General features: G+C 48.0%; 1 protein-coding gene across 1 annotated transcript in view; it reads left to right on the forward strand.

Annotated features, from left to right (window-relative positions):
• The first annotated feature begins 10,758 nt into the window (after positions 1 to 10,758).
• KIAA1549L (KIAA1549 like) overlaps positions 10,759 to 12,954 on the forward strand; it is a 107,640-nt gene continuing 105,444 nt past the window's right edge. The window contains exon 1 of the mRNA XM_036259001.1: positions 10,759 to 12,937. Within this exon, the coding sequence (XP_036114894.1) occupies positions 10,759 to 12,937 (2,179 nt within the window). The remainder of the gene's footprint in view (positions 12,938 to 12,954) is intronic.

Raw genomic sequence — 12,954 nt, forward strand, 5'->3', positions numbered from 1 at the left:
CACCTGCTGACCACATACCAGGGTGTGTTCCAAAGACCCTACCGAGATGAATGCCTTTCAGCCTCAAAACAGTGAGATGCGATTCTTACCAACCTCGTCTTAGAGGGGGAGACAGGCCCAGAGAAGTGTGCCTGGTTCACACAGATCTGAACTCAGCTGCTCCGACCCCAGATCCCACACCCTAAACAGTGGCATTCAACACCTTCCTGGGGAGGATTGCAGCGTGTCAATCTTTATAAGGGAGCGACTGTCACATAAAGCAGTCAATATGTATTCATGGGGTTAATGTTAAGTGTGTGCAAATAAGGGAGATAATGGGCTATAACACTAAGCAGAAAGGGAAGGCACTCTACTCAACCTATAAATAAAGAGTTATGAGAAGAACGATGTCTTAATTATGGGACTATCACTTAGAGGTGGTTTACATTTAAACCTTCCCATGTGGTGTGAAGCCCAGTGACAGCTGTCATTTTGCCTCACTTGCCAAGCCCCTGATACTGCTGTTCTTTAGGTTCAGACTTTCCTGTATCTCCAGTCTTTCTTGCCTAATGGATTGAAATGGCCTCAACTTCCCTTAGGGCCATTAGAATGAAATAGGAAAAATGAATGTGAAAAGTTGGAAAGGTTTGCTCATAGGATTGTCCTACTTATGAAGGTCAGTTATTGGTGGTCAGTTGTGGGTTTTATGATTGCGTTAATGCCGTCTTGTGGGGCAAAGTTTTTAAACTTACAAATGACCCCATCAGAAAGATCAGAAGGGTTCTAGGGCGTAGGGGGAGGAGAGAGAACCCCAAGTCCCATTGAGTTACTTCTGATGCACATGACCTTGTGTGTGTGTGGTGTCCTAGTCCATAAGGGGAGGTCATTGTGTCTGTCCCACCTGCCACATGATGATTATGATGACAACACTGCACGGCAATGAAGCCATTATTTATGTCACTAAAAATGTCTATACAACCTGTACCTTGACAGTTGGGGGATGTTCAAACAAATAAAAATACATACCGAATCTTAGTGGAAGTAACATGCTGCCATATCCAATAGGGAAATATGCTTTAGTGTAATGTTAAAAGAGAAAAAGCAGGTGCAAAGTTGGATATGCAGTGTGATTACAGGTCTATAAAGCAAGTAAACCAATGATTTACCACGAATGCAGTCGGACATGCAATTCACTGCAGCGTGGATCCTGGTTTTCTCCATGAGGAGAGGCCGAGGGGGGCGTGGGGTTTCTTTTTCTTTTCTTTCTGTTTTTCCACCTTTTCTAAATGTCCTGTAATGATCACTTAAACTAAGGTTTTTAAAAAAATGAAAGTGAAATTGCTTATAATGGGGGAAAAGTCAACTTGATTTTTAAACCTGTTTCACGAAGGATTTGAAAACAATAAACTTTTTACAAAAAGAAAACAGCTGTGAAAGAGCTTTGAGAGGGAAAATGCTTCCGTCGAAGCATTAAACAGAATCTTCTGCTTGCTGGCACCATGTCAAGGAATGGCAATTTGATTCTATTAACTGGCGCATTTCGTTTTAAAAAGCCCCAAGAGAAATCATCTTAGGCAAGAATATCCCCGGCGCCAAACTTCTGAACTGGTGGGTGTGGGGTGGACGCTTCAGCATAGCCATGGCTCTCCATCCATCTCTTTTGACCTGGGAATCGAAGCCTGACAGGTCTGTGACTCAGAGCCGTGCTCAGTCGTGTTTGCTCCGGCAGCACCAAACAGGGACACTTCATCCAGCTCAGGAGAAAGAGGGAGCTCTTGTGTGCGCTCTGGTCTGTGGGGGTCCCTCTGGGAGGACGGAGCCCACCCCAGACCTGGAGATGAGAAAGACCTACTCCTTCCCATGTGTGGCAGAGAGCTTTGGATCTGAAGTCAAAAGAATTGAGACATACTCGACTATAGGATAACTCTCTGTGTGACCTTGGCCAAGTTGGCACTTGACCTCCCTGAGCCCTGGTTTCCTTGCCTGGAAAGTGGGGATAATAACCTTTCCTCTACCTCAAGGTGGGATTAGGGTCTGAAAATACTCTGCAAACTCCACGCGCTTCCACGGATGTGTGGGATTGTGACACTGGGTGATCTGCAGGCAGTTCTGAGTTCTGACTAGCATCCGGGTTCTCTGAGGAAGCCCCTGAGTGCATCCATGCCTACCTTGGCTGAACAAATAAAGACCACAGTAACAATGCCAATACCAACAAAAGCTAGCATTTTTGGAGCACTAAGCACTGTTCTAAGGACTTTACATGTATCACCTTATTTTAATCTTTAAAAGAATTTCACGAGGTAGGCACTGTAATTGTCCCCATTTTACTAATGAGGGAATGAGGCACAGAGAGGTTAAGTAACTTGTCCAAGATCACACAGCTAGCAAATGGAGGAGTGGCATTTGAATCCAGGCAGTCTGACTCTGGGGCCTGATGGAAAGCTAAAGATATCTTTCTCTGGCATCCAGGGAAGAAGGGTTTGGGAGATTTGTTAATGTTTGTTAATTGGTTGCCTTGGGTTCCTCCATCTAAGAGGTGGTGATCAGGTTTGCTTTTCTTTAAGGGCTACGAGTAAGAAAACCCTCAGGTGGGCAGTGAGTGGGACGGAGCGATGGTCTTACAACCATGGTTGGAAACCTAGGTTGCCTTCTCCCTGGTGTCACCAGCAGTCAGGGAAACAACATTGAGTGGGGAAGGACGGCCACTGTGTCTGAGTTACAAGAGTAGTTTCGACTTTGGAAAGGAGGGTGTCTACCTGGGGTCTTGGATAAAAACAGCCATGAACAGGGGACTGACACAGCTCCAGGGTCCGAAGAGAGGCTCAGAGGAGAGCAGCACCAGCAAAGGGCTCTGTGTACCTGTGGGCTTCGGCGAGGTTGAAGGTAGCTTGCCACGTGGCAGGGATGATGCGAGCTCACACAGAGCATCACAGCCCGGGGCTGAGTCTTCTACAGGGACCCAGAACGATGAACTCACAGGTCCCAGGGCCTCAGAAGACGGAGGCCTGACCAGTGCGTCATTAGCAGCTCGGTGTTCACGTGGGGCACTGAGGTCTGGGAGCCTAGGGAAGCAGCTCTCACCGTTTTGAACACTCGTCAATGACAGACTATGCATCCAAACCTGGCCGAGCACTTTTTTTTTTAACTCTTTATGTTTTACTATGTTATGATCTGCTTCCTGACTCGCATTTCAAGGCTAAGTTGAGCTTTCACGAGACTCTTGCAGACTTGATAAGCAATACAAGCGTTTGCTACCTACCCTGTGTGCATACTCGTACGGGTTACGACTGTGTGACCATCACAGGATCGACCTACCGCTTTCCTGAAGCTCCGAGAGCCGAGATTTAAACCTGGCTCCACTGAGCTGAGACAAAAACGTCTGTGTCACTCGTCTATCAAGTAGGGTTTGTATGACTACCCATTCACTGAGAAAATCAACACTTCAGTGTTTGACTAGAATGACGTGTTTTTCCCCCTGAACACTGGGGTTGAACAGAAGTGCTGCCTGTTTCATAGCAACATCGTGGCGCCTGCTGCTCTTGGCTGTGGCTTTGTTTCTGCTCCCGCAAAGCCCATGTCCCCCCCCCCCCCCCCGTTAATTCTCACCTGAGGATATTGTTTTCATTGATTTTTAGAGAGAGTGGAAGGGAGGGAGGGGGAGAGAGAGAGAAACATCGATGGGAGAGAGACACAGTGATTGGTCGCCTCCTGCCTGCACCCTGACCGGGCTGGGGATCTGACCCGCAGCCCAGGCACGTGCCCTTGGCCTGGGCCGACACTCTAAGCACTAAAGCCACACCAGCCAGGGTGCCCTGTGTTCTCTTCCGACTGCTTCCTCCGTGTCCCGGGTACGGGGTTAGAATTTGTGTTTTATAGCTTGTTCTCTGTGGTATTCCACACAGACATATTCGCTTGGCCTTCGTTCTCATTGTTACTTTCCACCATCCTTCACACGACTCTTCAGTCACGATCCCTCGTGCCCATCTCTTCCTTCTGCACCCCATTCACCACACACCCTGCTGCAGCCTTGCCTCCTACCTGTGTTAGTTTTCTGTTGCTGTGTGACAAGTGACAGCAAACTTTGTGGCTTAAAACATTATTTCCATGGGTCAAGAGGTTGGGCACAGCTTTCCTGGGTCCTCTGCTCAAGGTCTCACCAGGCGTCAGTCATGGTGTGAACTGGGCTGTGTTACCACCTGGCGGCTTGGCTGGGGAAGGGTCCAAGTTCACTCCAGTTGTTGGCAGAATGTATTTCCTGTGGCTGCCAGGTTGGAGGCTCTGGCTTCTTTCTGGCTGTCAGCTGGAGGCCACCTTCTGCTTGGAGAGGCCATTTGTAGCTCCCAGAGACTGCTGTGGTTCTAGAGGCCGCCCACTGTTTTTGTTACATGGGCTTTCCCAGTGTGGTCTTTAATTCATCAGGCCGTCAAGGAGAGCGAGTCTGCTAGCTAGCTAGTCTTATTTAAGAGAATGTAATCATCGCCCTGGCCAGCTTGGCTCAGCGGTTGGAGCGTCGGCCTGCGGTACAGAGAGACCCGGGTTCAGTTCCCGCTAAGGGCATGTACCTCGGTTGCAGTTTGTCCCCGGCCCTGGTTGGTCGTGTGGGTGGCAGTCACTCAATGTGTCCCTTCACATCAATGTTTCTCTCTCTCTCTCTTCCTCTCTCTCCCTCCCGCTCTATCTGAACAAAAAATGGAAGAATGTCCTCGGGTGAGGATTAAAAAAAAGGAGAATGTAATCACAAGAGTGACATCCCATCACCTTTGCCCTATTCTGTTGGTTAGAAACAAGCCAGGGGTTCTGCTCATTCTGCAGCAGAGGGATCACACAAAGGCATGACCACCACGAGAGGGATCATGGGCTGCCTTAGCGTGTGTCCAACACACCACCTATATCCAGCTTCTACTTCACTGTCTTCCTTTGAGTGTTTTAAGCTCTTTGCAATTTTGTTGCACCCTACTTCTCCTAACTTACTTTTCCTTTCATAATAAATACCATTTGAGCCCTGGCCAGGTAGCTCAGTTGGTTAGAGTGTCATTTCAATACACCAAGGTGTGGGCAGGGCACATACAAGAAGCCACCAATGAATGCATGAATAAGTGGAACAACAGTTCGATGCTTCTCTCTCTCACAAATCAATTTTTATTTATTTGTTTTTTAATCCTCACCCGAGGATATTTTTCCATTTATCTTTGGATAGAGAGGGAGGGAGAGAGAGGGGGAGAGAGAGAAACATCGATGTGAGACACATTGATTGGTTACTTCCTGCACAACCCCAACCAGGGCTGGGGACTGAACTGAAACTGAGGTATATGCCCTTGCCTAGAATCGAACCTGTGACTCTTTGGTCCATGGGCCCATGCTCTAACCACTGAGCCAAACCAGCCAGGGCTAAAATCAATCTTTTAAAAATGAAAAAATATATATCATCTATTGCTATTTCCCCCTCCAAATATTTATTCCCTTCTTATCCCTTCCATGATACAACTTTAATTAATACAGATATATTTTAGTCGTTAGCTTAGACATATTTCTAAAATCGCATGTATAAAACAGAAGTGATTTTCATTGAAATGAAGAGTTCTTAACTGATTTTGGCTTCTGCATCCTTCTGAGAATCGTATTAAATCTATAGAAACCCACTTCCCAGACATGAGGGACCCACCCAGCACTGTTTCAGTGTTTATTGCTGGGTGACAGACCACCCCTGTCTTAGTGTTGAAAACAACCACCATCTTATCATGCTTGTGGTTTCAGGAATTCAGACCGAGCACAGGGGGGCGGCTTGTCTCTGCCTCCTGTCCCTGGGAGCTCCGTCGGGAAGACGCAAGCAGCCAGGGTGATTCAGGCGGTTGGGGGCGGGAATGATCTGGAGGCTCCTTCCTTCGCGCGTCTGTGCCTGGGCTGGGATGACTGGGAAGCTGGGCTCAGCGGGGACGGTTGACTGGAGTACTTGCATATGGCCTGTCCATGTGGCTGGGACTGCTCACGGAGCGGTGGCTGGGCTCCAGGAGGAAGAGGGAGAGAGCATATGGAGAGTGAGCGTTCCAGGAAACCGAGCGAAGGCTGCCTGGCCTTTTATGGTGGTGGCCTCAGAAGTCACATGGCATTGCTTCTGCCATACTCTGATTGGTTAAAGTCTCCAGCTCACCCAGACACAGGGGAGGGGCACAGGCCCCGCCGCTCAATGGGAGGCATATAGGAGAATTTGCAGCCATTATAAAACAAAACTATCACATGTACAAACACAAGTATATTTAAAGGACTATGTTACCTCAACCTCTGAGATTTGAAAGGGGCCGTAAAGGATTATCTATTTGGGCCTCTCACCGAGGACTCAGCTCCTCTCTACGACCTTCCGGTCATCACATGGCTGGACCACTGCAGGTGTTTCCTTTCTGGTCTCCTGTCATCCACTCTTGCCCCTTTCCAGCCTGTTCTTCATTCCACAGCCAGAATGATTGCTCTAAATCACAAATTTGCTCTTGTGTATCACCCACCCTCACCTCCATCTCCCATGTCTTCAAACTACAACCTGTAACCCTGCAGTGGTCAGGCCGTCACCTACCTCTGCAGCTTATCTCATGCCATGCCTGCCAATGTTATCCCTGACCTAGCTATGGTCACCTCCTTTCAGTTCCCTGTACTTTTATGCTTCTTCCTGCCACAGGGCCTTTGCATATGTCTGTCCCTCTACATGGGATGTTTTTCTCCTACCCTCTTTGTTTGGTTAACTTCTTTGTATTCTTTGGATCTCTGCTTCATAGTCAGTTTCCCAGTGATGTACTTTCTGATCTGCCTGATCAGGTCACATCCTCCTATGACATCCTTGTAAGGTCTATGTATCTTTCAGTTGTAACACTGATCATTTTTCCATTTGTGAGAATGTTCAACTCTGCATCTCCCATAAGACTTGAGTTCTGTGAAGCCATAGATGCTGTATATTTTTCACTATCTATTCTTTTTTAAAATATGTTTTTTTAATTGATATTTTAGAGAGAGAGAGAAACATCGATGTGAGCGAGAAACATTGATTGGCTGCCTCCTGCATGCCCCCCACTGGGGATTGAGCCCACAACCCGGGCATGTGCCCTGACTGGGACTTGAACTGGGACATCTCAGTCCATGGGACAATGCTCAATCCACTGAGCCACACCAGCTGGGCTTACTATTTATTCTTTATACCTTACATGAAGATGGTATACATATTATTATCTAAGTGTAAAATATTTTTTATTTTAGAAGTGAAAACTTTTTTTTTATCCTCACCTGAGGACATTTTTCCATTTTTTGTTTAGATAGAGTGGGAGGGAGAGAGAGGAAGAGAGAGAGAGAGAGAGAAACATCGATGTGAAAGGGACACATCGAGTGGCTGCCACCCGCACAACCCAACCAGGGCTGGGGACAAACTGCAACCGAGGTACGCGCCCTTAGCGGGAACCAAACCTGGGTCTCTCTGGACCGCAGGCTGACACTCTAACCACTGAGCCAAACTGGCCAGGGCAGAAGTGAAAACGTTTTAATGGGGCCTAAGAATTTGTTATTTCTTTGTTAGCCTACATTCCTATTCTAGTTCAAGATGGGCTCCAGTTAACTGCCTACAGGCAACACAAACTATTCTTAAAGGGAAGTTCCTGTCTAGGTAATATTTGGGTTAAGGGCAAGCCATTCTATCTTTTAACAATAATTTCAGTCAGTAAATAAGTCTTTGGAGTGGGTTTCTCTGAAATTCTTCATATCAGTTATTCTCTGAATTTGGTGTTACTTGCTAATTCAATGAACGTGCTGTCTTCCCTGGCTTTGTGTACTACCCATATATAGAACAAGGCAAGACTGCATGCAAAGTGTGAAGCTGAGTCTATCTAGGAGATAAGCAACCTGAGAAGGAAGGAATGAGGGATGAAAGCCGTATCAGTCTCCCATGTACAATTGCAAAATGTCCATGTACACCTGACTACATGTGGTAACAGAAACACAATTTTTATTGCAGACCAAGGCAGCTCCCAAGGAGCACAGATGCTTTAATGAAATGCTGTGTTAGACTTTGGTGTCCTGTAGCTGTCTATGCGTCTTGCTGCTTGTTTCTGTGTAAGGTGGGTTTTGGATAACAGGTCCGAGGGAGCATTGGATGCTGCTGGTGAGGGCTTTAGTCATTCTGATATGGTGATTATGAGACGAAGGAGCTAAGAGGGGCTTTGAGGATTGCTTGCCCAGGACAAAGGCTGGTTCTTGCTTACAGACTGAGTGAGCAAGTCCACCGACTTACCTTTAAAGTAGTATTGGTTTACACCTGATGTGTCCTAAGGATGATGAAGGCCAGTTTCTTGGGTATCTGTAAATCCCAAGAATGGGGGATTTAAAAGAAAGAACACAATGAATCAAAAAGGAAATGTGTGATAATGAATTCCAAGTTAAACAAAGGAAACTGAAAATAGTATTTCAGAAAACCATCACTGTTTAGCTTTTGTGCATACAGAGTATATTACAAATAAAAAACTCAAATATTTTAAGATTTTGGCCCTGGCCAGGTGGCTCAGTTAGTTGGAACATCATTCAGTACATCAAAAGGTTGCAGGTTCGATTCCTGGTGAAGGGCACATACCTAGGTAGTGGGTTTAATCCCCAGTCGGAGCGTGTATGAAAGGCAACCTATCCGTGTTTCTCTCTCACATTGATGCTTCTCTCTCTCTCTTCCTCTCTACACATATCCTTGGGTGAGGATTTAAATATATATTTTAAGATTTCAGGTGTAGTTTGGGGTTTTGTGGGCAGACCACAGTGGGTGTGGGGTGAAGACCAGGCTGCATATACAGAAAGCACTGCTCCAGCCCTGGCCAGTTTGGCTCAGCGGTTAGAGCGTCGGCCTGCGGTCCAGAGAGACCCGGGTTCGGTTCCTGCTAAGGGCACGTACTTCGGTTGCAGTTTGTCCCCGGCCCTGGTTGGTCGTGCGGGTGGCAGCCACTCGATGTGTCCCTTCACGTCGATGTTTCTCACTCTCTCTCCCTTCCTCTCTCTCCCTCCCACTCTATCTGTACAAAAAATGGAAAAATATCCTTGGGTGAGGAAAAAAAAAAAGACAGAAAGCACTGCTCCTGAACCTGCTTGGGTCTCCAATCAGTTATGTGGATTCCGGCAAATGGTGTCCCCTCTGGGCCAGTATGCTTTTTTGTTAAACAAATAAACAAAAACACAGGGCTTTAATGACTACTCATTGTGTAGTGTTTTGTTTTTGTTTGTTTTGTGGGTTTTTTTTAGCATTTTTTTTTTTTAGTGCTTTTCTATTTGAAGAGCCTTCCTTCCCCCTTCCTGATCTCATTTGCTCCCCTCAGCAGCCTCCTGGGGTAGTTGGCCTGCGTATTGCCCCCGCTCCCCACCGGGTGACCCAGAGCCGCAGCTCCAGCTGGCGGGAGGGCGTGTGCAAACCCAGATTTCCTGGCTGCAATGCTTGGCTTGTTTGTTTGTTTCTGTCAGACAGTTCTAACATTTTTAGCTAATACTGTAGAAAGCTCTTGAAGTACCTCTTCTCTCTTTTTCATTTAAAATATTATCTAACGGCACCTAGCCACCTCTGGGGTCATCAGCACGATCCACACCACAGATCCATGGAAAGAGGGTCAGAGAACCATCCTGGAGGATGTTGTTTCTCTTCCTGCTTCTAATCAGTTACTCCCTTGCCTCCTTCCTCATGGAGGTTCCCCCTTTGTGCCCTGTGTCCTTGCCTTTCTGCCTACAGTTCCACACAGTGCTCACAGTGCTGGTAGGGACCCCAGGCTTCATGAGGGGTGTCTCTGGTCCTAGGTTAGTTGCAAACGGTTTTTCTTTCAGAAATAGTCTCATCGGAAAGAAATCCCCTGTGCTTTTTGGCATGTCCTGAACAGTAGCATCAAGATTCCTTTCAAATCCAACAAGATACAAGCCTCCTTGCTGCCATCTTCCCAAACATAGGCAACCCGTTATTCCGCTCGAGATGGGTTAGGAGCCTGAAAAAGATCTGCATTTGGATACTATGTCCTGTTGTGTTGCAGTTTGGGTTTTGGGTGAGGTTTGTTTTGGTGTCATCGGCCATGGCAGGTAGGCACATTCGTCTTTGACTTTCTGGATTGTAAGTTTCCCAGCAACCCTCATAGATGGTACAGAAGAAAGATTTAAAATCCATAAGCATGTTCCATCACTGAAATATGATGTTGCTTAAACGTCACTTCACAGAGACTACTCATCACCAACCCCGCCCTGTAGGTCAGCTGTGGCGTTTGCATATTTCTGGTTACGTACTGCATTGTTCGAATGGGTTGATTGTCTTCCACGTTGGGGTGTGAGCTCTGAGTAGTGCCTGTCTTGCCCAAAACTTCTCTCCAGGACCTACCACCACAGGCACTTAATGACTGTCTGATGTCTGACCGCTTGGTGTTTTGTTTCACAGGAACAGACAATCTACAGATCACTGTCACCCCAAACCCAGAGTCATTTTCTCCTGGGAAGTTGTTACCGATTTCACCAACATGGCCTTTCTCAGAAGTGCAGTCTTCCTCAGCAGTGGACAGAATCCGGCACGTGCTGGGACCGCCCCCTGACAACACCAGCGTGCTGCAGTTCTCCCGGACACCTCCTCCCAAGACGCTCCGCCGAGCTAGGGCTCACGGGGACTTCTCTTCTTCCCCTTACCAAGGGAGCGGACACAGCGCCTCCCTCGAGCCTTCCAAGGATTCCACTGAGCCGCTGGTCCAGCCAAGACCTCAAGGGGGGAAAGCGGCAGCCGGTGTGTCAGGTTTGCCTCACACTAGCATGCTCCCCCCATTGTCCACTGGCCCATCAGGGACGTCCTTGAGCCCTGTCCTCCCATCTCAGCCACTATGGGTGGGGACTCCTTCCATCTCAAAACGACATTCTCTGAGGTCAGACATCCTCCCTCTTCTCCCTCCATCTCCATCCTCTTCATTGGCTCCTGACTCACCTCATTCCATCATCTTTTCCAAACCAGCCAAGCGACCCACCAAAGTGCCTCCTTCCCCCCAAATAGCTCCAACTGACTCCTCTTCAAGTCAGAGTATAGCTAATCCCCTAAACCCTTTTGTTGATGAAATGAACCACACTCCATCCAAAAATGCCCAGGATTTAATAGGCATCCCTCGTCTAGGTTTTTCCGGATTGTCAACAAAGCAGTATTCGGAGCTGTCCCCCACGGAGGGTCCTCGCACAGCAGGTTCCCCGACACCAGAGTTTCTGAGCTCCGGGGCAGAACTGACCCATCTGTCTCCCCTTCCCCTAGTACCTGGAAGTCTTCAGCTCCCAGGTGGAACTCTCTCATGGTCAAGGTTGGAAGTGACTTCAAGTCCTGCATCCACCCAGCCAGTAGAAGCGGAGGTGGTCGAAAGAGTGCACAAGGAGGTTTTGAAGAGTGTGGAGGCAGCCGCCACCCAAGGGGCCGTGCCTTCGCTTTTCCAGACTGCTGAGTCAGTGGAAGTGATGAGCAGAAAGCTAGCCCCCGCCACTGCAAGAGGCTCTGCTAACCCACTGCATTGGTCAGCAGCTCCAGAGAGCTCCAGAGGGCCTGCCCTTTCTGCAGAACACACATCGTTCTCCTTGGTGCCTCCCACTGCAGCTGGCCGAGGACAAGCCATCCTTTCTGGGGAGGTTCCTGCATCACCACCGAAGGGCACAGCAGAAGACTTTCCCTCCAAACCCGCTTTTCTGAAGCTGGCGCAGAATCGTGCCTCTCCATCCACTGAGCCCCAAATGCCAGCTCCTCAGGAAGAGGGCCGTGATGGACCCCCTCCTACTGCAGCTACTGACTTCCTCCTCTCAAGCAAATCTCCTAATATCCTTGCCACGACTTGGACATTTCCCCTGCAGAAAGAAGACGGTGTGACAGCTGTTTTAAAGAAAAACGAAAAGGCAAATTTGACAGTGGCTCTCCAGACCCTTCCAAGTAAAGAGATTCTGAGTCTTCACACCGTAAATGGCTTCACCTCTGATTTTAGCACTGATCGCATTCCACCCACTGTCATTACAACACCAAGAACAAACTTTTCTCCAGAATTACCTCCACGTTCCATCCCCTCCGTACGAACCGCCCAGACTGTTGCCCCATCTCCCAGCTTTCCCAACAGCCAGCCACAGACTCACGCAGCTGCGATGGACCCTTCGGAGTTGCCAGTTTCAACTTCCAAACAGTTGGCAGCATTTCCTTCCTCCGCTGAGGTCTATGATTTCTCAACAATGGGAAACGTGAAAAAGCCAGCAGTCTCAGATGTTTCCTGGAGTTCTCTTTCAGCAGAAACTGGATCCCTTTCCACAGAACCAACGATATCTGGCTTGCTGCAGCAAACAAATTATGGTATAAATGGGCACACAATTAACTCCACAAGTTGGAAAACTCATTCAACTTCCTCTACTGCCCCCAGTGGTTTAGCTTCAGCTGTTGGAACAATAGAATCTCAGGATCTCAAAGACACTGCTGGGCATTTAGCAACTGCAGAAGGCTTTAGCATTCAGGATCCAGTCCTCGATACAAGCACCAACCAGCCCATCCAACAGTTGGATGTGACCATGGCTGGAAACCATACAGATGTCTTATCCATAATAAGTAACAGTACTCATTCCAGAGACTCCCAACCAGCTGAGGTTGAAGATTACCCATCCACAAGTCAACATGTCAAGTCTCATCTCCATCTACGACAGCCTACCCATCCAGCACATCCTGTCTTGCTAACCTCTCCAAGTCTGCCTTCCACCGCTGGCTCGCAGGAAGTGTTTTCAGATAGAATGGATACACGTTTCCAAATTCCCAGCAGCATCTCCCCATCTCCTGTGATAAATGCTTCCGCACCATTCCAGAGTGTCCTGAGATATCACTCTACTGCTGAGTCTCCTCTGTCAGCCAGAGCCTTATCCAGGGCCCCATCCAAAGTGCTTCTGCCCTTGCAGCTCCCCAAGACATGGACAGGTGCAGCCACGAATGCAGGTAGTTTGTTTCCTGGT

This window comes from Molossus molossus, unplaced genomic scaffold (assembly GCF_014108415.1).
Source record: "Molossus molossus isolate mMolMol1 unplaced genomic scaffold, mMolMol1.p scaffold_m16_p_13, whole genome shotgun sequence".
Lineage (NCBI taxonomy): Eukaryota > Metazoa > Chordata > Mammalia > Chiroptera > Molossidae > Molossus > Molossus molossus.